Genomic DNA, 22,958 nt, shown 5'->3' with positions numbered 1-22,958 from the left:
TGGTTAGTTTAGTCCTAATATTTTCCTGACAAGTTATTAGGTACATAACAATTCACAACATCAGGATATGTTATGTCAACTGAACATATAAAGGGAGTACCACTATTCTCTCAGGTGTACATAACAATAACAATACAACATTAAGTAGCTAAGTATTAGTTATTCCCCCTTCACACTGAACTAGTTAAAAAAACGTTCCTGCCCATTTTTTCCATGAAACGGAATGAAGACGGGTTGAAATGTGCAATTTTGGCTTTTACTATGACACAACACAGTTTGAGGTAAGTGCATTACGATTGCTGATGGTTTGTACAACGTTCGCACAACGTTTAGAACGGGAAGACGTTACATTCAAACAATGTACATATTCGACAAAAACCAAAATAAGTTTGTACAGTAGGGTCAAACAAAGAATATGTGGCATTGACAAGCCAAACCAGTCACTCGTCAGAAAAATTGATTATTAGTTATTAGACGGGTTGAAATGTGCAATTTTGGCTTTTACTATGACACAACACAGTTTGAGGTAAGTGCATTACGATTGCTGATGGTTTGTACAACGTTCGCACAACGTTTAGAACGGGAAGACGTTACATTCAATGTCGTTTGCAGTTCGACCCATCCCCAATTGAACTTGTAACCCCGTTTGCAGTTCTAGGACTTTTCTACATGGTTTGCACTACGACATGTCCATTCAAAACAGTTCATGCTCAGTCTTGCCCGTTTGCACTGTGTTCTCAGGCAGTCTTTACAACGTTCATAACGGGAATCTGGATCATATTCCACCTCATTCTCCAGAACGTAGTGCGAACTAGTTCAGTGTGAAGGGGGTATTACATGCCACTAGATATCTATAAAAGGGTAGTTACAGACTGCCATTTTATTACAAGATACACAGCCATAAGTTCAACAAAATATTGAAACCAGTACAAGTATTGATAAAATTTGATGCAAATTAAACAATGTACATATTCGACAAAAACCAAAATAAGTTTGTACAGTAGGGTCAAACAAAGAATACGTGGCAAAGACAAGCCAAACCAGTCACTCGTCAGAAAAATTGATTATTAGTTATTAATACAGGGTTAAACAGTAAAATGAGAGCAATAAAATGGTAAACGAATCATTTGAATTCGACATTTTTTATAAAGTTACAGGAGTTTTAACCTCTGGTGCTAAATGAAGGAGAATCCCGTTCAGTTAACATCAAGGAAATAAACAGATAAAATTTAACCGATAACGGGCATAAAATGGCGCAGAACACATACAATGTTTTTTTAGCATATAATGTGATGTAATATATACGGTATTTATATTCCAGACAGATGCAGCAAACATACTGTACATATGGCCAAACATTTGGTAGGGCTTTCAAAGCACCTTTCATAGATATACCTGTTAACTTGTCTGAACTCTTGTGCCTTGCTGAAAACAGGCCCTTAAATGAATTCATTAGACTGACAGGTTTTCCCCAGTTTTTGGACCCCATTATCCCAGATGCCCCTTGTAACAAGGGGGTCTTATCAGGGGCTAAATTTAGAAAGAATGTAAAGAAATGAAAAAAAAAAAGAGAAAAGAAACTCTTAGAATTATTATAATCACATTCATAATTTTATCTATTTAGAAAGAATGTAAACAAATAAAAAGAAAAGAAACTTTTATTACTATTATTATAATCACATTCATAATGTTATGTAATTAAAAAGAATGTAAACAAATGAAAAAGAAAAAAAAATGTTAGTATTATTATAATCACATTCATATGTTAATCTAAATGCAAACAGGCAATCTGGTCTAATGCAATTATTATTATTAGTCTCACAGATAAATAGAATTATTAATATCATCTGTATACTCATGAAAACAACCAAGATATGATCGTCATGATTACAAGTCATAATAATAAGTCATGATAATGATTAGAAATCATAAACACAATCATTAAAATACACAAATTAATCGTCGAATGAACGAACGTAGAAAAGTTAATGAGGACGTTTGTTAGGGAGACGGTTCGTACGTGGCGCCCTGTTTGACTTATATTTGCATAAATACAACCATTGAAACCAGAATATATTATATTTAGTTTATAGCTCTGCTTGGGAATATATTCTAGTCTGAATACAATCTGCCCCGTGAGTTTTGGTTTTAGATTTCATTCTTCCCCAGGATTTACATCTTTCCCTGCGAGTCAAATCTGATTATGAATTTGACTGTCACTGGAGTGAAATATGGCCTTGGATTAAAACCTGCTGCAGGAGATAAATCTGTGTTGTAGGTTGTAGGAATCTACAATGCATTTAGTGGAAAAGTTTGTGATAACAAATGATTACACAAACCTTGAGAATCAGTAGAGCTGCAACTACTAGTGGAAATCAAGCTGTGACAAGACTCAATACGAGACATTCCTTGTTGCTCTGAAACAAATGAAACAAACTTAAAAGCTGAGAACAAAATTAACCCAGATTTTTAAAGTGAACATAATTTGATGTAATGGACATAAAAATACCAACAAAACATGTAAAGCAATTGAAAAGGGTAGATGACAAAAAAAATATTAAAATTTTCCAAAACTTTTGGAACAGATGATCAATAAAATGAGGAAATATGCAAAATCTCTGTAAAGGTCAAGGTTCATGTTATATGCAAATTATAAAAGCAAAGGCATGGCACTAAATGATGTTCATGAGCAGAGAAACATACAGGTAGCTGGAGTAAGCCTAGTACAATAATCAGTACAATAATATTTAATTATTTTAGCATTTAGTACTAAAAGTAATAGTACTTTTGCAGCAGAAGCAGTAGTAGTATGAAAAGTACAATAGGAGCTGTAGCAGTCACAGCAGTAATATTAGTAGCAGTAGTATTAGTATCATCAGCAGTGGCAGCAGCAGCAGTAATAACAGAATCTGTAACAAAAGTTGTAGCAGCAAAAGTAGTAGTGTAGTAGCAGTTTGCTTCTTAACATTGAGTTTAGAGGTTCAATCCTTCACTGTGCATTTTGCCTGTGTCCATGGGCAAGGCACTTCACCTATGGTTGTCTATATCCATGCTTGAATAAATTGAGTATTTGGTAGGTTCAAACAAAAAAAGGCGCTGCAATATTATGGAATTCTCCCCAGGGAGATGAGTATGCGTTCCATTATGTGCTTGATCCAATGACCGGGGGTAATAATTTGAACTTAAAGGTCTTGGTATGAAGTACATATAAGTCTACCAAATTATTATTAGTAGCATCAGAAGTAACAGTAGTAGAAGCTGTATGTAGCAGTTGAAATAGCAGCATTAAAGGTAGCAGCAGCAGTAGTAATAGTTGTAGAAAAGGCAATATTGAAGTAGCTTCCTCAATATCTGCACAATAAGTTACACATTAAATAGCTGTTTATATAAAAAAGAGAAAAACACCTTGACTGGAAACAGAGGAACTATCCAAAGATAAGTTGATAGAGCCAATGGAACTGGTTCCTGATCTGGCATCCATTGCCACAACTTACAGAAGCAGGAATAAATAAAATCAATAAGTTACTTAAAATGTGTGTTTTTTTTTTTAGATTTTTAGATTAATGTGATATTATGGTGCTTGCCTAGATATCTAGATATTGTGATTCTGGGTCAGTGAGGATTGCATATGCACATGTTAGCTCTATTGCTTCATGCATAGTGATCAACAATGATTACTTCTGATTATCATCATTACCATATATACTCGCGTATAATACGAGGCTTAAAATAGCAAATTATGATCGAAAAACAGGTGGTCATACATATAAGTGACATACAAATATTAGCTTTTTGAAATCACGTTCATCTTTTGTGCGGTTCGTCCGTAAGATGCGAATTTACCACTGCAGTGAAGCTACTAAAATGTTAGTATGAATACATGCAATTTTAAATACTGGGAAATAAGATTTTGATTAATATTCAAAAAGCCCATAAAATTGTATTACTTTGAAATTTAGCTCTTAGATGCAGTACCAAGACTAAAAAGAGCTGCAAAAATTATAAATTCCAAATTTGAAGTGGGGGTCGTCGTATATGCCTGACATACAAAAATCGTCCAGAAACCTTCTCAAACTTGGGGGTCATCTTATACGCAGGTCGCCTTATACGAGAGTATATATACGGTAAATTTACTACCATGGAAACATAATTATGGTTCACTCAGACAACGTCGTAAGACGCAGCCTGATGCGTCATAGAATATTAAACATGTTTAATATTTCTCACGATGGCTTGTGTCCATGAAGATGAATCGCGTTGGGCTGCATTGTTGTACGACGCTGTCTGAATTGGCCTTTAGCCAAGGAATCATTGAGCCACTTGCTTTATAAAAAATTCATTATCATTGATAGATTGATCAATCAATTTGCACATTGGCTTTAAGATTAGCTGCTTAGTTAACCGATTGACTCACTTGTTGACTGATTGATTGACTGATTAGTTTATCAACTGATTGTTTGATTGACTGGCTTTTTAACTGCTTGTTTGATTGATGGACAAATTTACTGATTGATTGGTTAATTGGCTGGTTAAATAATTAATTTGATTGATTAGGTAATTTGGTGATTAACTGATTGGATAATTTAAAAAATAATTAATTGATTGGTTGACTTATTAGTTAGTGGGGTGATTGGTGTACAGCCAGTTACTGACTGCAGCTTCACCAATCATTTTACCTTTCTTTCCCTGGGTTTCTGCTGCAGTTGGATTCTGAGATGACATACTTTGATTCAGAGAGCTCTCAGCATTGTCTAAAATAAACATTAACAGGTTCAATCCTACAATAATTAATTCTGATATATCATCATGATAATGATTGCCATGCCGTATGACATAATAATGGTTTGATCAATTCGTTAATAAACTGATTGGTTGGTTGATTAATTGATATTAATTAATTAATATATGCTGTTGGCTGGTTGAGTGATTTGTTGTGTAGTTAATTTGATTGATTAATTGACTGATTGATAACTTACTATTAGATTGATTGGTTGTTTGATTGACTAGTTATTTTGGTAGTTGATTGATTGTTTTTATGACTAGTCATTCAATTGGTTGGCTGGTTAAATGGATGGATGGCTGAATGATTGATTGATTGATTGATGGTTGACTGATTGAATGACTGGCTCCAACTTTGTGGAACACCATACCAATCTCCATCAGACCATGACAGTGTGTTACTTTAAACTCTTTTAAAACCAAGCTAAAGACCTTTTCTTTCCATCAAGTTTTTCATTAATTTAACATTACATCCTTATCTGTTTTTGTATAGCGCATCGAGAGCTTGCTTACTTGTGCTATATAAGAATGAACTACTTTTTATTTTTTTTTAATTTTTAATTTTTTTTTTTATTATTTTTTTTTTATTCTTTATTTATTTATTTATTTATTTATTTATTTATTTATTTATTTATTTATTTATTTTTATTTATTTATTTATGTGCCTAACCAAACCCCTGCTAACAAAAACAATACAAAAATTTAAACATTAAAATGAACGAAAGTTTTAAAAAAATAAATTAAAAAAAAATAAATGAATAAATAAATGAATAAATAAAAATAAATAAAACAACATATTAAAATTTTAAAAACATACAATATAAAAATTATTATTATCATTATTAAAATTAAAATTATTATTATCATTATTGACTGCCTGGGTTCTGAAGCTTCACCAATCACTTACCTTGCTGTCCTTGTGCTGCCACAATAGAATTCTGAGATGACATACTTTGATTTAAGGAGCTTTCAGCAACTTCTGAAATAAACATCAATAGATTAAAAATGGTGAGTACAACAAAAAGCTAACCTTCTTAATTTTAGAAAAATGAAAATATTAAATATCATACCTATATCTTCCTCAGTTTCCGCATGTGGCAGTAAATTGGGACTAGATTTACTATGATGCATGTCTATAATAAAAAACACAAACAAATGCAATTACCATTGGCCTTCTATTTTGTAGTAGTAGTCATCACTTTCCTTTACTATGCAGAACCTGTTAAGATTAGCCTCACATTACTATGTACTAAGTAATAATTATACACCTATTATGAACCTACTAGTTTATATATACATATACACCTTTTTCTCATATATAATGTGTTCTTTTTCATATTTATTCCCTATGACCAAGACTTCTCGACTGCAAAATATGTACCTACATCAAAATATTTAGTGTAATGTACTCAAAACATAATGCTATCTCAAAAATATTAATAATAATAATAATAATAATAAACATTTATATAGCGCCAAATAAAAAATTTAACAAAGGCGCAGGAGAAAACAAACTCAGTAACATTTCTCAAAAAAAGGTGAAACTTTAAGTTTTTCTTAAAAGAATATAAATTAGGCGAATTACGAACAGAAAAAGGAAGAGAATTCCAGAGAGAAGGAGCTTGAACAGAAAAAGCATGTTGACCATGTTTTGGTTTTGCTTCGAGGAGATGGAATCATATTACCATGACTTAGAGGGCGTTTTTCAAAAGAACGTAAAAGTCGTCTGTATAAAATGCTTGCTGTGTCTACAGAATGCATGTTCGAGTTTCAAACTATATTCAAATTCTAATAGGATGCTCCCTATCTAATAGTAATACTTTTCGTTTCATTGTATGCATGCAAAATCGGGACAGTCAGACCTTTTACAATTCCATACTCCTTGGTGTACAAGCAAATAGGTCATTCTTAGGCATTGATAAGTATATATTTTATACAGTATTATATTTTGAAGCTGATGAACATGATGTGTTCCGTTTTCTTTATTGACAATATTATATTTGGCTGCAAGGCCACACAAGATGCAGAATGTTTTTAGTGTTTTTTTGAATAATGATAATATATTCTATTTTATCTGTATCCATATTATTATTGTAAATAATATTTACCAGTTACTCCTGAAACTTCAGAAATGGATGTCATGTTCTGCATGGACATACTGTGCGGAAGCTTTGGGTCTGAAAATATATCAACCACAATTCATGGAGGGTATGTAAATTATAATAAGCAAAAGCTTTCTATCAAATTACAAACAAATATTCCTAAACACAGCATACAAGGTAATTAATGGTTGAGAATATCCTTTTAAACTACCAATTATGTCTCATAACATGATACATAAACAATAACTTACCTTTTTGCTTGATAGATCTTTTAACCAGGGGTGGTGGTTTCTTGAGGGAGACCTTTTTCCCACCTTTTAAAACATAAATTGATTGTGTATCTTAAACAACCTTTCATTCATATTATAGCAACAAAAAATGTGTTACCATGTTAATGTTTAACAAGTATTTTAAATTCCAATCAGTGTATAATTAAAAAAAAAAAAGATTACATTAAAAAAATATTCTTATATATTGTTAATATACCAAGCACTCCATTAGAAAACAAAAGAAAACTACAAAACAATGATAAGAAACTATAAAGTATACAGATGAGAGAAACAACAAGTCCATGTTTTTCAACAGAATGAATGTTTTGAGTAGCTGATTCAAAGAATGCTGAATGCTACAATTGGCTATAGGTTTTGAGGACAAATACTCGTTGGTGAAAGCTTGGTGATGTAATAGCCTCCATGATTACAAGGATGATTTTCAACAAAATTTATAAAATATGAAAAAGGATAGACAGATGAAAAAATAATTTAAAAAGAATTATCTAAAGATGTTTCTTCTCAAATGTTAATATGCATTAGAAATTACTTAAATGAACACATTCAAAATCTAAATGAACTACAATATCAAAATCTCATATTAAAATCCAATGCACTACACTAAAATGATGGTATGCAAGATATAATGTCAATGGGAAATGTCAGATTGATAAAAGAATACAAATCTTCTATAAAGCAAGGGATGAACACCTGATGTAAAATGATTGAGCAAAGACTACAAGCTAATGCGATCTACTGGAGACCTGAAGGCAGCAGGCACAAAGATGTTACACAGATGTCAAAGAATGGGTCATGCCATCTGACTGCATTTGAAATGGTGTACCTTTATCCTCCTTGGTTGGCTTTCCTTTACCAGGCCTGTTCGTACTCGGCGGCTGTTTGTTCGCTAATGTTCCAGGTTTCTTAGAAATGGTCTTGATAGATGGTATATTTCTTAATACAGGTTTAACTTTTTCAGACGCTGAATTCTTATCAACAGCAACAGAATTTTTGCTGACAAGTGACTTGGTCTGCACTAGACATTCTTCAATTGAATTGCTTCTCTCTTTAACATGTTCATTCTCTGTTGATGTTTTATCACCATGAGTGACAATTTCATCTTCTTCAATTATTTGCTCATCATCAAGAGATTCATTAATTTTGTTATTTCCAATCAAGTCTGACTTATTGATTTCTGTCGTTGAGCCCATTTCTGATATTGGCATAAGAGCATTCATCTCTAGAGGGGGAAGTTCAGGAGTTGATTTCAAAAGCTGATCAAGTGGTTGAGTAAGTCCTGGTAATGTGTTAGCTCTCTGGATAATTTCAACCTCAGATAGTATCTTCAGTGACAGAGTGCTATAGTTCATATCCTTCACTATATCGTCCTCTCCCAAGCTTCGGGGTAGTTGCGGCAACGAACTACTTAAGCTCGGTAATTTTATCTTTGATTGCGATTGGCCAGCCATTTCAAGCAGGTCAATGAGACTTGCTAGGGGATTTTATGTTTAGAAGAATTAATTAAATTATAAAAGAGACATCAATTAAATTGTTATCAATCAATGATATAATAAAAAAAATATGTTGAATATTCATATCAACATATTAAATATTATGAACAGTTAATATTTTAAATGAATAAATACATCTAAAATGGGTTTATGATGAATAATATATATATTATTATATTAATATTTATAATTTTAATTATTAAATGACAATTATATGCTGTAATGCACATTCCAAATATTACAGGCGATATAAATATACAAGAAAATACCTTGACTAGTAATTGAACCCCTCCTTGATGAATTTGAAGCTGATCGACTCCCTGGACGAGGGCTTAGATCTTGACCTTGATTAGCACTAACTGGCCTAGGTTGGGGGTTAGTGCTGCTTCCAGGCCTAGGTTGAGCACTAGTGCTGCTTCCAGGCCTAGGTTGGGCCGGAACTGTGCTAGCTGGTCTAGGGACAGTACTTCCAGGCCTAGACTGCTGCCTCGATTTTGTACTGCCAATTCGGGGGGACGCCTGGCCATTTCCTGATTAAGATAAAGAAGGTAATGACGTTAATTTTTTAAATATCTATTAACAATTTATGTATCAAATGAGTAATTCAGGACTAAACCAAATATCTGAACATGAAGATGAAAAAAAAAAATAAGAATTAAAAAATGCTGAAGATCTAAAGAGTTTCAAAATAATTGTGTCAAACCTTTATAGTATGTTGTAGATATGTTTTTGTTTAAATTGTACAGTTACCAGTACTTTCTTTAGATTTTCCTTGCTGTTTTAAATCGTCTGTTTGAAATAGTAGTTTAAAAACATGGTTTCTTGCAAGACCAATCTTTGTTAAAAGACTAAATGAGTTTCCTTGAATATATAAAACTAATATTATTATTGTTGTTGTTATTATTATTATTACTACTATTATATATGAGATATTAACATATTGACAATCCAGTAAATCAATATACATTACTGTACATAAACTGTATATGAATTCAAGACCTGTTAGTGTTGAGTTAAATATGAAACCAACAATTCAATATTTTATTTGATTACTTTGTATATTGAAGAAAGTTAAATTGCAGTCTTATTATATAACAATAATATAGTATATATGAGTAAAATAAAGATTGAGATTCAGTGCTTTAAAATAACAAAAATACAGTTTCTTCAGGGGTGGATTTAAAAAAATTTTTTTGGGGGTGGGGGAGGGGGCTCTCCTAGGAAAGTCAAAAAAAGGGGAAAAAAAAGAGAAAGAAAAAATTGATAGCCCAAAATGCCTCAGAGATTATTATTTGGTGTCTAGAAAACAAAAACCCTTACTACCCTCTAGGGTGGTGTTATCTCGATTGGCCCACTTTTAGCCCCCTTTCAGACATCTTTGGATCTGCATTGAATATAGGGAAAATTGTAAGTGGAAACTGAATTGTTTAAATTTCATTGGAAGTTGATTACTATTTAATCTTTTACAATAGCAATGCATGGTTATATGAATGATGCATGGTTATACGAATAATTTAAGATTTTATCTTAGTCAGCTTTAGTAATTTTGGCTGGTAATCAATTAAAAAAATGTTTGTACTGTATGTACCAAATAATTCGTCGCTCACATCACAACTAAGACAATTAAAGTAGATTGTGTTAGTTCGTAAAAACAAAAAAACGAGTCAATAAGCACGTAATGGTTGTCAAGCACTTTTGTATTCTTTACTACACAAAAAGTTTTTAACAAACAGCACGTATTTTGACAGTCTTTCTTGTTTTCACAACCTTACAAATCTACTTTTTTACTGTGTTAGTTATTATTATTACAAATAGAACAATTATTGATAATAATAAGTTAACATAACATTATAAGCTTTCAAGTGAAGCTACATTTACACTAGACACGATGATGACACAACGACGACATTATTATCGCATCGTATTCTTCAACAAGGGCGGATCCAGTAGGGGGCACGTGCCCCCCTGTTTTGCCGCTAAATTTTAAAATCTCAAGGCATATATTGAAATTAGCACTCTCACTTATCTATTTTGAATATGTTGTGGCCCCCCCTCCCCACATTTTAAAAAATTCTGGATCCGCGCCTGTTGAACATTGAGCGCATTTTTATCGTGTCGTCACTGTGTTGTTATCATGTCTAGCGTGAATATAGCTTTAAAGCTGTACACACCAATAGCTAAAGTAGGCCTATACAGAATCTAATTGACAAGAATCTAATAGGTATCTGGTTACTAGCCTCTTACCTTTGAAGACGTCAGAGTCTCCAGCCACTGACGAAAGTGACCCCCTTCTACTAGAGTTACAACTTGACGAAGGGGAACTCTCTCCCGTTCTAAATGTCACTACGACACAACGGAACATACATGCATGTGATTATAGTGAAAAAAAAATCAAGACAAATTGACAAATTAAATAATACTTCATGCAAACTCTTAGAAAATCTCTCTTGAAAATATAGAAGTACGAAAATAATATATAGATATAATAAATCATTTAGATGAAAGGTATGCAGTAAAAGTTATTGCCATGCTACATTGTCAAAGAATTTTAAATACAAATAACATCAAGTGATAAAAGAAATGTTAATTCATGGCAAATATGGCATGGTGTTATATCTGTGTATAATATACTGTACTGTATATTACGGTAATCTCAGTTTACATGACCAGTGGCCCTGCCAAAGTGGTGAAAGGGTTTTAAGCTCCTCTGTGTATTATGTCAGCGTGTGCTGAGGTTCTTTCCTAGTGCAAACAGGCATAATAATACAAGATAGCCAGCATACAAGGCCCACTATGATGATTGCAGATATTGTAGATTTGCAAAATATGTTTGGTTTAACAAGGTGGGCCCTACGTTACATTGTATGTAATATTTCACCATTTTTCATCTATTGTAGAAGTTATTTATTATGCCATTGCCAGACACAAACAAATAAATATAAATTAAATGAAAGATGAAATGAATTAACAGATGTGTTCTTTTGTCACCATACAGAATAATGATCCAATATCATAGGTCACTCACCCTTGCGATTGAGTTCTTTCCCTAATTCAGTTGACAAAGCACTGCTTCGACCCTTCACACCCTGATCTGCAGACAATGATTTTTCTAGAAGATAATAATAATTTTTAATACGTAATACAGAAACAGATGTATTGTTCTTAAGGCTGACTCACTATACCAACCAATGGTCCCATGCGATTACATAAAAAAACGAGGTATGTGCATATCGTATTCAATGATGATTCATACTGCCACAGAAAACCATCGGCAATCCCACTGTGGACAGATGCAGTGGGAGTATAAATTGTAATTAATAACCAAAGGTATAGAGCAGTGGCGGTGCCAGCGGTGTGGCAGGGGGGCTTAAGCCCCCCACCGGACAGAGCTCGTTGGGCAGTCAGACCATAAAACATATAAAAATAGGCCAACACCAAGTCAACACATGTCTGTCACAGTCTGAAAGTGCTATTTTCGGCCATCTAGAGGTTGATATTCTTTAAAAAAATCTCATTTGGAAAGGGGAACAACCTCTCAACCCCTTTTCCCAGCTCGAGCCTACGAGCTCAAGTCCCCCCGTCGGACAACGTAGCCCCCCCACAAAAAATATATCCTAGAGCCGCCACTGGTATAGAGCGTATACAATAGGTAGTTTTCGCCGCACAATATTAACCTTAACGTTTACCCAACATGCAACGCGATAGATCCACCCATTTTGTAAACAAATCGAAATATGCATGTGCAAACCCGTAACTAATGTACGTCAAGCACGTAAAATCTTAAATTAACATACTCCGCAATGCAGGATGAATAAATTATCACGTCATCCATTACCGTTAAGGTTAACATCGTACAGCGAAAACTACCTAATTTTGTTGTAATAAGGTGAATCAGCAAATAAATGGTATGCAACACAGAATAGCACACATCAAAGAACATTGGAATGCTTCACGAGGCCTTTACCAAGAAGCGGGTAGATACTGTACTATTAGTATAATATAGAAATAGTATAGTAATTGATATAATGATTATATAATAACAACTAATTATAGCAATATTGATGGTGACGATATGATGAAGATGAGATAATGATAATGATGTATATTCATACCTTTCTCTTCAGTGCTTGATTTCTTTGTAATGTTGTTATTGATTTGTTTACCTGAGGAAAGTCAACAAATAAAAATTATTCACAAATTACCAACCTTTTCTGCAAAGTAACAAAATTTTTTTTTAAAGTTTCAATTTTGTCAGATTGTTGACTTCTTACCAATGAAAACAAATGTTATATGATGAATACTAAATAAATCACTGCACTACATGAGTTTTTTCACTAAACAATATACATATATTCTATTGTGAATGTTTTAAAGAGTGAAGGCTATAAAGACAATGTAAAAGCACTACTGTGCGTATTTGATCTTGTAATTTACCTCCACAAAAATATATATAGACACACTATTCATAAATTTAGTAGTCACAAAATACACAGAGTGATGTACGCCTATATGGTACAGTGTGTTTTCTATTTACAAGTTGTAGTGACCAAATTTACGTTAAAAGAGTTCAAAAACACATGGAAACAAGCAAATTGCCTTTGAAATACATGGCTTGAGTAGTAAGTACAGTGAGTAGAAATAACAAAAACATGTTCCCATATGTTCAACAAATAACAATTGTTTTGAGAATATTTATGCGATACTAGATTGTGAGAACTGTCATGAAATAAACAACATACAATATACAGGTATATTGAAACAAGCAAAATGTGTTGTATGATCAATTTCATTGAAACTGTAAGAAATGTGTTTTTATTAGATATTTTTTATACTCTTCACAGTGGAGAAAAATAGTACCTCCCTGATGTAGCCTGGATCCTAGAATAATTCTTCAGAATAATTTGGTATAGCACCACTATTAACTGAAGTGTAACCTTCAACAAATCAATTTGAGAGCCACGCACACACACAAGTTATGTCACCTACAGCATTTCCCTAACAAATTTCTTCTGGTACAATTTGCAGTGGGAGATCCAGGAATTCAACATAGAGGCTGTGGCCAAAGGAGAGACTTCCACATATATAGTTTCTAAATCACCTCAGCCCACCATGGTTTGGGTTGTGGTAAGAAAAGTTATGATTATGGCACCTCTAGATGGCCAGAAATGACACTCTCAGACTTAAATTTGAACATAATTTTCATTTTTTCTCCATTTTTGTGTAGTTTTTGAAAATTTTTTTAATGGCCTGGACCAGCTCCCTTCTTTCTTGAATGTGGGATTCCCTACTATCAAGTTATCAAGTTAAAAAGTAATAATGATAATAATGAATGATTGAAACATTAGAGCAATGGTGTTGAATACTACAAATTATTATCATAAACTGAGCATGAGTGTATGTGAGCTCAGTAAAGACAAGCATGTGCTGATAACATTTGATGTGATAACACTATGAAAAATCAATCAATTAATCAGTCAATCAATCAACTTTGTCAATGAAGATGATGACATCAATATAAATTCTTATTGTTTACTATTCTGAAACATCCAATTATGTATGGTATATGAAGGCCTAAAACTGTCTTGTTAATTTGGAAAGACCTTAATGTGAAGATAGGAGAATCTTTATAACTTTCAGAAAGCAAGAAAATACTGTAATGGTGAAAGAAATAAGGTAGAAAGATAATATCAAGATGTGTTTTACGTAAATGATAGAAGATTAATTATGGACATTTAAATAAAATTCAGAAATATATGTTGATGATTATCAACTGTATCAAATGATTTTCTACCTTTTGCCTTTAGCACTACTTTCTGTTTCTCCACAACAGATTTCCGTACTACAACACCATCAACTTTGGTACCTAAGCAACAAAGTTCCCATCAAACGAGAAATCAATTTAAATTTCAATAACCTAAAGAACTGTCAAAGATGAGACTTTATAAATTAATTATTATCAAAAGATGAATATTGTTTAAGCATAAGTCGCAAGTTGGAAGAAGTCATTTCCAGGTGATGATTCAAATGAGCTTTTTTGTAGCACATATAATTTTATTTTCCTGCTCTTGGTGATCTTAGGGGCGGTTTGGCGTGGCGGGAACGGTTTTGGTTTCCCAACCTCGAGGTCGGGGTTTCAATCCCTTGCTGTGAATTTAGCTTGTGTCCCTGAGCAAGGCTTTATCTACGTTGCTTCTCTCCACCCAGGAGTATAAATGTGTACCTGGTGGGGTTGCCTGCTCCTGTGCTGATCACCAGCAGTAACACTTAAAGCATGTGGACCCAATGACCAGGGAAAAGAACTGCTCTTTATAACCTCAAGGAAGAGGGCATTATAAATGCCAATACCAGTGTACCCATCGACACTGACTTCCGTGAGACAAATGATAGTAAAGGGGTAATACAGTAGTAAAAACATGCACATTTAATAAATTTTCAGGTGATGGGTTATTTTCTGGAAGATTATTGGTTGGTTGCACGAGTGGAGGAGAGCATTAAAATTTCCTGCTACTTGCGGTAGACTTGGGACCCCTGTGTATAAGTGATTGCAAAGTAATTTATGTGTGAAGCCAGATATGGTTTTTATCTTTTAAAATTATATCAAACTAGAAATTCTAATTAGTATTACTTCAGTATAATTTAGTAAAAAATATTTACAAATACCACCAAAAACCTTAATAACTTGTGTTTAATATTTTTTATACCACGTTATTTGTGTATTATAGTTTAAGCATCAAGGAACCCAAATTTCATGTACACATGTTTTGTGGTCATAACAATAAAGTTTATCTTATCTATTCTTTAAAAACTGAAAAGAATATACTCATTTAAAACTTGAAATTTTTACTACATGTACAAATAAACACTGTATTTGATATTAAAATACAATTATACAATATAATTACAATTATATAATTTTAAATGTTTTAATGTGGTTTTGTCAATGGATTTTTATGGAAATTTAATGTAATATTCTTTTTTTGATCAATTTTAATGTGGTTTTGTTTGAATTGTACAATTTCTCTGCGAACTATGTAATTTCTGCGTTTTTATTGGAGACAATAAATTTTATCTTGTATCTTGTAAAATAATGTATGGCTTGTTATGTATCTTTTTTGTACTGAATTGACAAAGACTGACTTTGACAGTAATCATTTGGCATTCTTATACATCCACTCATGTTGTTCCATATTTATTCATTTCTTTGGTATATTTATTTGTGTTGTGTTCAAAAACTATATTATTATTGGGAAAATATTGGAAATGTTTTCAACAAAACAATCTAAACAAATAGTTTGAAAATTTGGTTCACCTGTGCACCTTGGAAATATGCTAAGAAAATAAAATTTGCAATTTAATTAGCACAAATTACATCAGAATATGTGAGTTTTATTGTTAACATTGGGAAAGATTCATTTAATAAACTGTAAAAGCAATAAAAGTAAAAAGTAAAAATCACAATAACAAAAAACAATAACAATAATACAAATAATATTCAATTTTCATTATAGCCATAAAGTGATAAAAAATGATAATAAAATGAAGAATATCATATTAAATGAAAATTAATATAGCAGTCCGTATCTAGAAATATGAAATTTCTGATTAGTTTATAATTACATGAATTACCGTATATACTCGCATATAAGAAGAGGCTTAAAATAGCAAATTACATCCAAAAAACAGTCTTATACGCGCAACATACAAACATTAGATTTTTAAAATCATGTTCGTCTTATGTGCGGATCATCCGTAACTCGCGAATTTACTACTGCAATGAACCTACTAAATGTATGTATGAATGAACACAATTTTAAATACTGGGAAATAAGATCTTAATGAATATTTGAAAGCCCTTAAAATGGCATTATTTTAAAGATTAGCCCAGCATTTGGTTTTGTTTTTAGCCCGCTACATGCAGTATTAAGACCATATAGAGCAGCAAAAATTATGAATTCTGACGGGGGGTTTTTCTTTTACTCCTGACATACAAAAACATTCTCAAACACGGGGTCGTCTTATACGCGAGTTTCATGGTATATATATGATAAGCGAATATCAAAAGACCGTTTACCTTTTGCTTTTCCTGTTCCAGGTTTAACATTTGATTTACTTGCTGCTATGAAATATAAAGACAGATATTCAAATAGTTTAATCTCATTTTTCTTCCTATTAAATATGAACGAGTCAATATCCTTACTCATTCTCAAGTATTACTGAATGTGGGTTCCACATCCTTGATCACCCTCAAACCTCTTAAGTATTGTCAATCCTGAATATGTCGTTAAGTTTAGATTGGTAATTTATAGTTCATTTCAAGGAAATATTTACCAAGAATTGATATAAAGTTAATCAGAATATATTTAAAAAAAAATTGTTATAGGCTTCCATTAAGAATTATAGATTATATGAACTATATATGATCATATATGATCAAAATAATATAATCATATATGATTATATATGATCATATATGATTATATGATCATATGAATTTCTCCACCCAACTTTCTTTCTCTTTGACTTCATGGTGGCAGATCATAGAAACCAAGTGTTTTTGAGGAATTTTACTATATGATATGATAACTATCAACCAACTATTATTATTATTTGGAAAAATTATGTTCAACCCAAAACAAAAGTACAACTAAGAATGCTAAGATTGTAATTAGGAAATTGTGTTTTTCAAAATGTTGAATAATTACCATTTGTTGTAACCGGAGCATTAGTTGATTTCTTTGCAGTAGAATTTGCCTTACATCCATGATTTGACTGGGCTGTTCCATCCTCTGTCGCTGACTTTGTATGGCTGATACTTAAATTCTCTGCTTTTTCTAAGAGTACCATAAACTCAAACCAGCTAAATAGAGAATATACATATATTTTGGTGGCAAACAAATACATGTGTTTACTACATTTATTTAACAATAATAATAATATCTATTTATATATCGCATTTTTAGATTTACATCTGTTCAATGCGCTTTACATAAAAAGATAAAATACAATATTAATATATTCAACATTATACAACAACATTATACATAGTCTGACGAAGTCAAGTTAATAACATAGACAAAAGCTCGCAGTAAGTTTAGATCAAATTGTGCTCGATTAAACAGTTACAATCATTATACAATGAAATTACAAAAATATAATATAGAAAGAAATTTTAAAATTGTACAACCAATCAATGAAGATCGCTGTTGTTATGATATTTAAATGCCTTAATTTTACTCATCCTGCTATAAGCACATACTATGATGCATAGAAAATAATGGTTTTGGTGTCATACAAAAAAACCGTCTTTATTTAAACATATTAAATTCAGGCTCCAGAGGGAAATAATTTTTTGATATGTTGAACTACTGATTTTTCTAAGATACAAAGGCATACTTGACGAAAAAAGTGGGAATGGTTAATGAGCTACAGATTTTTGAATATTAAAAAACTGGGGAGAAAAAGTGGAAAAGGTGGTTTTTATGCCCCTTTTTCCTCAGTTTTTTAAATATTCAAAAATCTGTATCTCATTAATTGTTCCCAAGTTTTTATCAAATATGCTTTTTCTGTCTTAGAAAAATTAGTTGTATAACATATCAAAAACATTTTTTTCTGGAGCCTGACTTTAAATTATTTTACAACCATCAAAGCATTATTGATAAACATCAAAAATGCATTGCAGTACCTGCTGTTACTTGGGAAATAAGATAGAACACTAGTCAATAAGCGCAAACTCAGTGGTCTAGTGGTTATGACACCAGGCTTTTATCTGGAGGTTGTGGGTTCGATAATTTATGCAAGTATTTAAGAACATACTGAGATGTTCCTAAGCATTATGTTTACTTACTTGACCATTCCATTGTTTTCTTCATCACACCTCTTCAATAAATTGTTCAAAAGTGCACCAGACAATGGAAGGTGTTGTTCCTCAACAATGCGTTTAAACTACAAAGATTTAATAATAATGTTACCAATTATATACAGTAGTGCATAATGCCAGAAATTCTATGCTCTCTACATAAACGGAAAAGCTGTCCATTTACATAGTGTAAAACCTTGAATTAAAGCCCAGTGGGCTTAATCTCAAGACGAAGCCCATCTCCAATTGAAGCCCCCTCTTTAGTTTGCAAAATTAGCCTTGAAAAGAAGCCAATGGGCTTCTTTTCAAAATAGCATAGGCTTCTTTTCGAGATAGTACAGTACTTACCCTGTGCATGAATTTCAAAAAACAAAATAAATTAAAAACAAGCTTGGTTTATACATTAGTTTAGGTGATTTAATGCAAGTTTAATACACTCCATAATACAGATTGATGTTACATTTACATTATTTATTGTTAAATTGTACAAATTCACAAAATTTACAGCATTCATTTTGAAAAGAAGCCTCCCTCTTTACTTTGCAAAAGTAGTCTTGATAAGGGCTTCAATTTGAGGTTTGACTAATAATAATAACAACAATAATAATAATAATAATAATAATAATAATAATAATAATTTAAAAAAAAAAAAATAATAAGAATAATATGAATATATCAATTCAATACATAATGATATATTCATAAGACTATGTATACATTGTGCTTGTATTTAACATATTTCACTCTTTTTTTATTTTTTTATTTCAATCTAATGTCACTGTTGGATAGGCTTATCTTCATAAGACTTCTACGAATGGATAAACTGTTCAAAGCAAGAAATCAAGTTGTCTTTACCCAGTACAGCTCGTATATTTTACTTGTGTGGGAAAGTTTTAACCTATAAATGAAGTCCAGTCACTCTGCTATTATTCTATAATTTTCAATTATCTTTCCATTGGCCATATCACTTTTTTATAATTATTTTATAAATGTATACTGTATGTTTGTGTTACACATTATCAAAAAATCTAAATTGCATTATCAAATTTTCTTCCCCTCTTCCTCTTGCCCTTTTTAATTTTTCCTTTTCTTTTACCCTTCCGTTCCCCTTCCTTTGCTTTCTACATCATTCTTTAATTTGCAAACTCATGATTTGCAAAATTTCCCTTCTCATCCCAATTCCCCCACCCACCTTGAAGTCTCCTCTGACAAAAATGATGTCCTCTAATAATGTCTATCTAATACTGAATTATACTTTTATTGACTCAAAGGAAATGATAATAACATGAAATACAATAAAATTTCAATCTCCATGCCAACACATTTAATCTCAATAAATAAAAGTGACTTTTGAACTTTCAATTCTTATTTTGATTAATAACTCATGAACATCATATTACAGAACTCTCGACAAAGGTAGTTACTATGGTAACTATTATGGTTTTTCTGCATACTATATTTGATAATACAATAATGTATTCAAATGGTTTCATTTGGTTTGCTTATAATGATTGTAGAACTATCAATAATAAACAAAGCACAATTTGATGTAAGCTCGCAGTAAGTTCACATCATATTGTGCTTGGTTTATTATCAAATGTAGTTACAAACGAGTTAAAATTGGAAAATGCTGGATGTTATTTAAATTCTCATTAAGTAGCATGGATGAAGGATGTGAGCTCGTTCAAAGTCCAAATTGATTGTGGAGACAGTCCCTCTTTAAAATGGTAAAGAACAATAAAAAACTTTCTTTGGAAAGATGTAATAAATGCATATATTACAGTATACAGTCCTCCATATAAAACTGTATTGACAGTACCAACTGTTTAACTTCTACATTGGAAGAAACAATAGTTTTATTCCATTTCAAGCTAATTTCAGACTTGTATTGTTTTGTATGCAATTCAAAAGACTAGACGCGGATCCAGCTGGGGGGGGGGGACATGAGGGCCTGTGCCCCCACCCCATTGGTCAAGCCGAAAAATAAAAAAGAGGAAGAAAAATTTGAGTTAAAGAGAGGAAAGGGGGAAAAACGTCGTGCACCCATGAGTTCAGTGGCGATCCAGCAGTGGAAGAAAGGAGAGCACGATTGTTTACCACTTATTTACACCAACCATGGTGGGACGAAGGTGGGCGTTGTGGCGTGGACTTCATATTGTGCCCCCCCCCCCCCGTCAGAAAATCTCTTGATCCGCCCCTGGACTGAATTGATTAACTACTGTATCCTTTAATGTGCCGTAACAGTTAGATACTACACACCTAGTAAAGCTATGATCATGACGTACACAAGCCCTCAGAATACGTCTAAATAAATGGTGGATTATAATATCTGTATTTACAGTACTATTATTTTCATTGTTTTGTTGATTTTTTAAAGTAGAGGATAGAAGTGGGTAGGGTGGTGATTGGAAATTAGAACATATTTTGGGAGATTTATTTGATAAAAAGGGCTTTGTGGTGGGTGGAATTATGCTCTCTACTGAGTGCTCTTGTTATTATTATTATTATTTTACTAAAATACAAAAAACTAACTTCTTAGAGAACAATCTAATATACTTTATAAAATAAATACCTTGATTTTATTTTATTTTATTCAGAAAAATCTGAACACATTCACAAAAGGTACATAAAGAATTAAACAAACCAGGTCAAAGACAAGAATCCAAAAAAAGCCAAAAAGATGGCTTATTTCCATTGGGGTCCAATCTTAATAATATATTTCAGTTCTTTTCTTAAATACCTTTCATATGATGTTTATGAAAACTGTAATGAATACACAATAATAATCAATCAATGATAATGACTATTTTAGGCATCATATTTTAGACACTATAATATTAACTTGAAATTCCACAAGGTGGTGGTGACGACGATGATAATAATTTAAGTAGATTTTTACTAGTAATTAAGTATCTTGCTGAAAATATGTGGAAAATACATAATATCCCATATGCACTATGGTCTAGCTACAGCAATAAGTGTGTCTCATAACCATAGCAACAAATGTATTAAATCACCCCTCAACGAAGCTTGCACAGAATCAATACGCTGAATGGATATCAGCTAATAACCCTTGATTGCATTTAATGAAAATTGCTCAATTCTACAAAGAATTGCGCATTTCCTTACAACCATGTGACATTTCGAATTACTGAAGAAAACTTAGATCATGAACAACACTGACAAATAGCAATCAATAAAGAAATCAACACTTGAATGGCTAAAGCAAGGATTGTATTTTATAAAATTATAAAGATATAAAAATACTTTAAAATTTAATCACTTGCATTATATCTCATTCTGAAGTAGTCCAAAGACATGAAATTTAGATTTAAAATTCGCTTTTGTTATATTTCATTGGAATGTGAAAAGTTGTACAAACATCTGAAATATTATTTTACTTTACACTATTTTCTTTATTTTACTTTATAATCAATATTTTAATAATATATATTTGCTTAGAGTGTTACATTCTTTGTAAATCAATAATACTAATACTACCACTACTACTACTACTACTGCTAATAATAATAATAATAATAATAATAATAATATAAATAATAATAATATAAATAATAATAATATTAGTCTTATACATGTATACAATAGCACATCCAACACAAACAAATGCACACAATTCTACAATGTGTTTTGCAAAGACAAGAGAATTATAGTGAAACTGCAAAATCAAGAAATCAAAAATAAATAATAAAATAACATAAAGCTCTCTCTAGACTACAACATTTTCTTTGATGAAAAACTGTTGTATGCACATATATAGTCATGATGTGCCTATATATGGTCATGATGTGATGTCATCATGACTATATTTAGGCATGTCACATGTTTTTGTCATATACAATTTGATAATCTGTGCATTACTTAAGCTACTTCACATAAATCATATTACATACCTTTTTCTTTGGAATTTGTCCATTCCTACTCGGATCTTTGTCTTCACACGAAGTCCTCAACTCATTTAAGTCATACTCTTTGCTAGCTACCAAAGCTTTGTGTACTTTTTCCAGAACCGCTCTGTCTGCTGACGATAACTCCTCATTGAAACGCTGCCCCAAGGAATGATTATGAGTCTTGTGCATTGCCTGCACACTGTCTCGACCTGAATCAGCAATTCAATTGTCATTAATTAACAAATTATGGTGGATTGAGAACAGATTTCAATTAATAATAAGTCGTCTAAAAAAAAGAGTATATTTTTAAAAACAAATTTGATATCGCAGCATTATGCTAGATTGTGTCAACATGATAACATAAAACAAAAGAGGATCAATAGAATAAATGAATCAAGAAATAAAAATATATATATATGTATATTATACACACACACACACACATATATATATATATAAATCAAGATAGCCGTTAACACTGTAAACACACAATCTATTATTATGTCCTTTATTCAAACACTGTACTTACC

General features: G+C 31.8%; 1 protein-coding gene across 13 annotated transcripts in view; it reads right to left on the bottom strand.

Annotated features, from left to right (window-relative positions):
• The window catches only part of LOC117122611 (echinoderm microtubule-associated protein-like 3), a 49,936-nt gene that overhangs the window by 15,740 nt on the left and 11,238 nt on the right, over positions 1 to 22,958 (bottom strand). For 3 of the 13 annotated variants that reach the window (XM_033268248.1, XM_033268249.1, XM_033268251.1), the window contains 18 exons: positions 22,432 to 22,637; positions 18,506 to 18,603; positions 17,364 to 17,518; positions 16,733 to 16,777; positions 14,453 to 14,524; positions 12,774 to 12,824; positions 11,687 to 11,770; positions 10,906 to 11,004; positions 8,931 to 9,191; positions 7,995 to 8,642; positions 7,133 to 7,195; positions 6,888 to 6,956; positions 5,850 to 5,912; positions 5,687 to 5,758; positions 4,677 to 4,751; positions 3,406 to 3,489; positions 2,340 to 2,417; positions 1,396 to 1,530 (listed from right to left, as the gene is read on the bottom strand). In XM_033268248.1, the coding sequence (XP_033124139.1) occupies positions 1,396 to 1,530; positions 2,340 to 2,417; positions 3,406 to 3,489; positions 4,677 to 4,751; positions 5,687 to 5,758; positions 5,850 to 5,912; positions 6,888 to 6,956; positions 7,133 to 7,195; positions 7,995 to 8,642; positions 8,931 to 9,191; positions 10,906 to 11,004; positions 11,687 to 11,770; positions 12,774 to 12,824; positions 14,453 to 14,524; positions 16,733 to 16,777; positions 17,364 to 17,518; positions 18,506 to 18,603; positions 22,432 to 22,637 (2,358 nt within the window). The remainder of the gene's footprint in view (positions 1 to 1,395; positions 1,531 to 2,339; positions 2,418 to 3,405; positions 3,490 to 4,676; positions 4,752 to 5,686; positions 5,759 to 5,849; positions 5,913 to 6,887; positions 6,957 to 7,132; positions 7,196 to 7,994; positions 8,643 to 8,930; positions 9,192 to 10,905; positions 11,005 to 11,686; positions 11,771 to 12,773; positions 12,825 to 14,452; positions 14,525 to 16,732; positions 16,778 to 17,363; positions 17,519 to 18,505; positions 18,604 to 22,431; positions 22,638 to 22,958) is intronic. The other 10 variants (XM_033268250.1, XM_033268256.1, XM_033268254.1 and 7 more) reach the window with 10 other exon arrangements.

Source organism: Anneissia japonica, unplaced genomic scaffold (assembly GCF_011630105.1).
Source record: "Anneissia japonica isolate Jap-2015-1 unplaced genomic scaffold, ASM1163010v1 scaffold287945_len1679841_cov205, whole genome shotgun sequence".
Lineage (NCBI taxonomy): Eukaryota > Metazoa > Echinodermata > Crinoidea > Comatulida > Comatulidae > Anneissia > Anneissia japonica.
The sequence above is the reverse complement of the archived record's forward strand: the minus strand, read 5'-3'. Positions and strand labels throughout refer to the sequence as shown.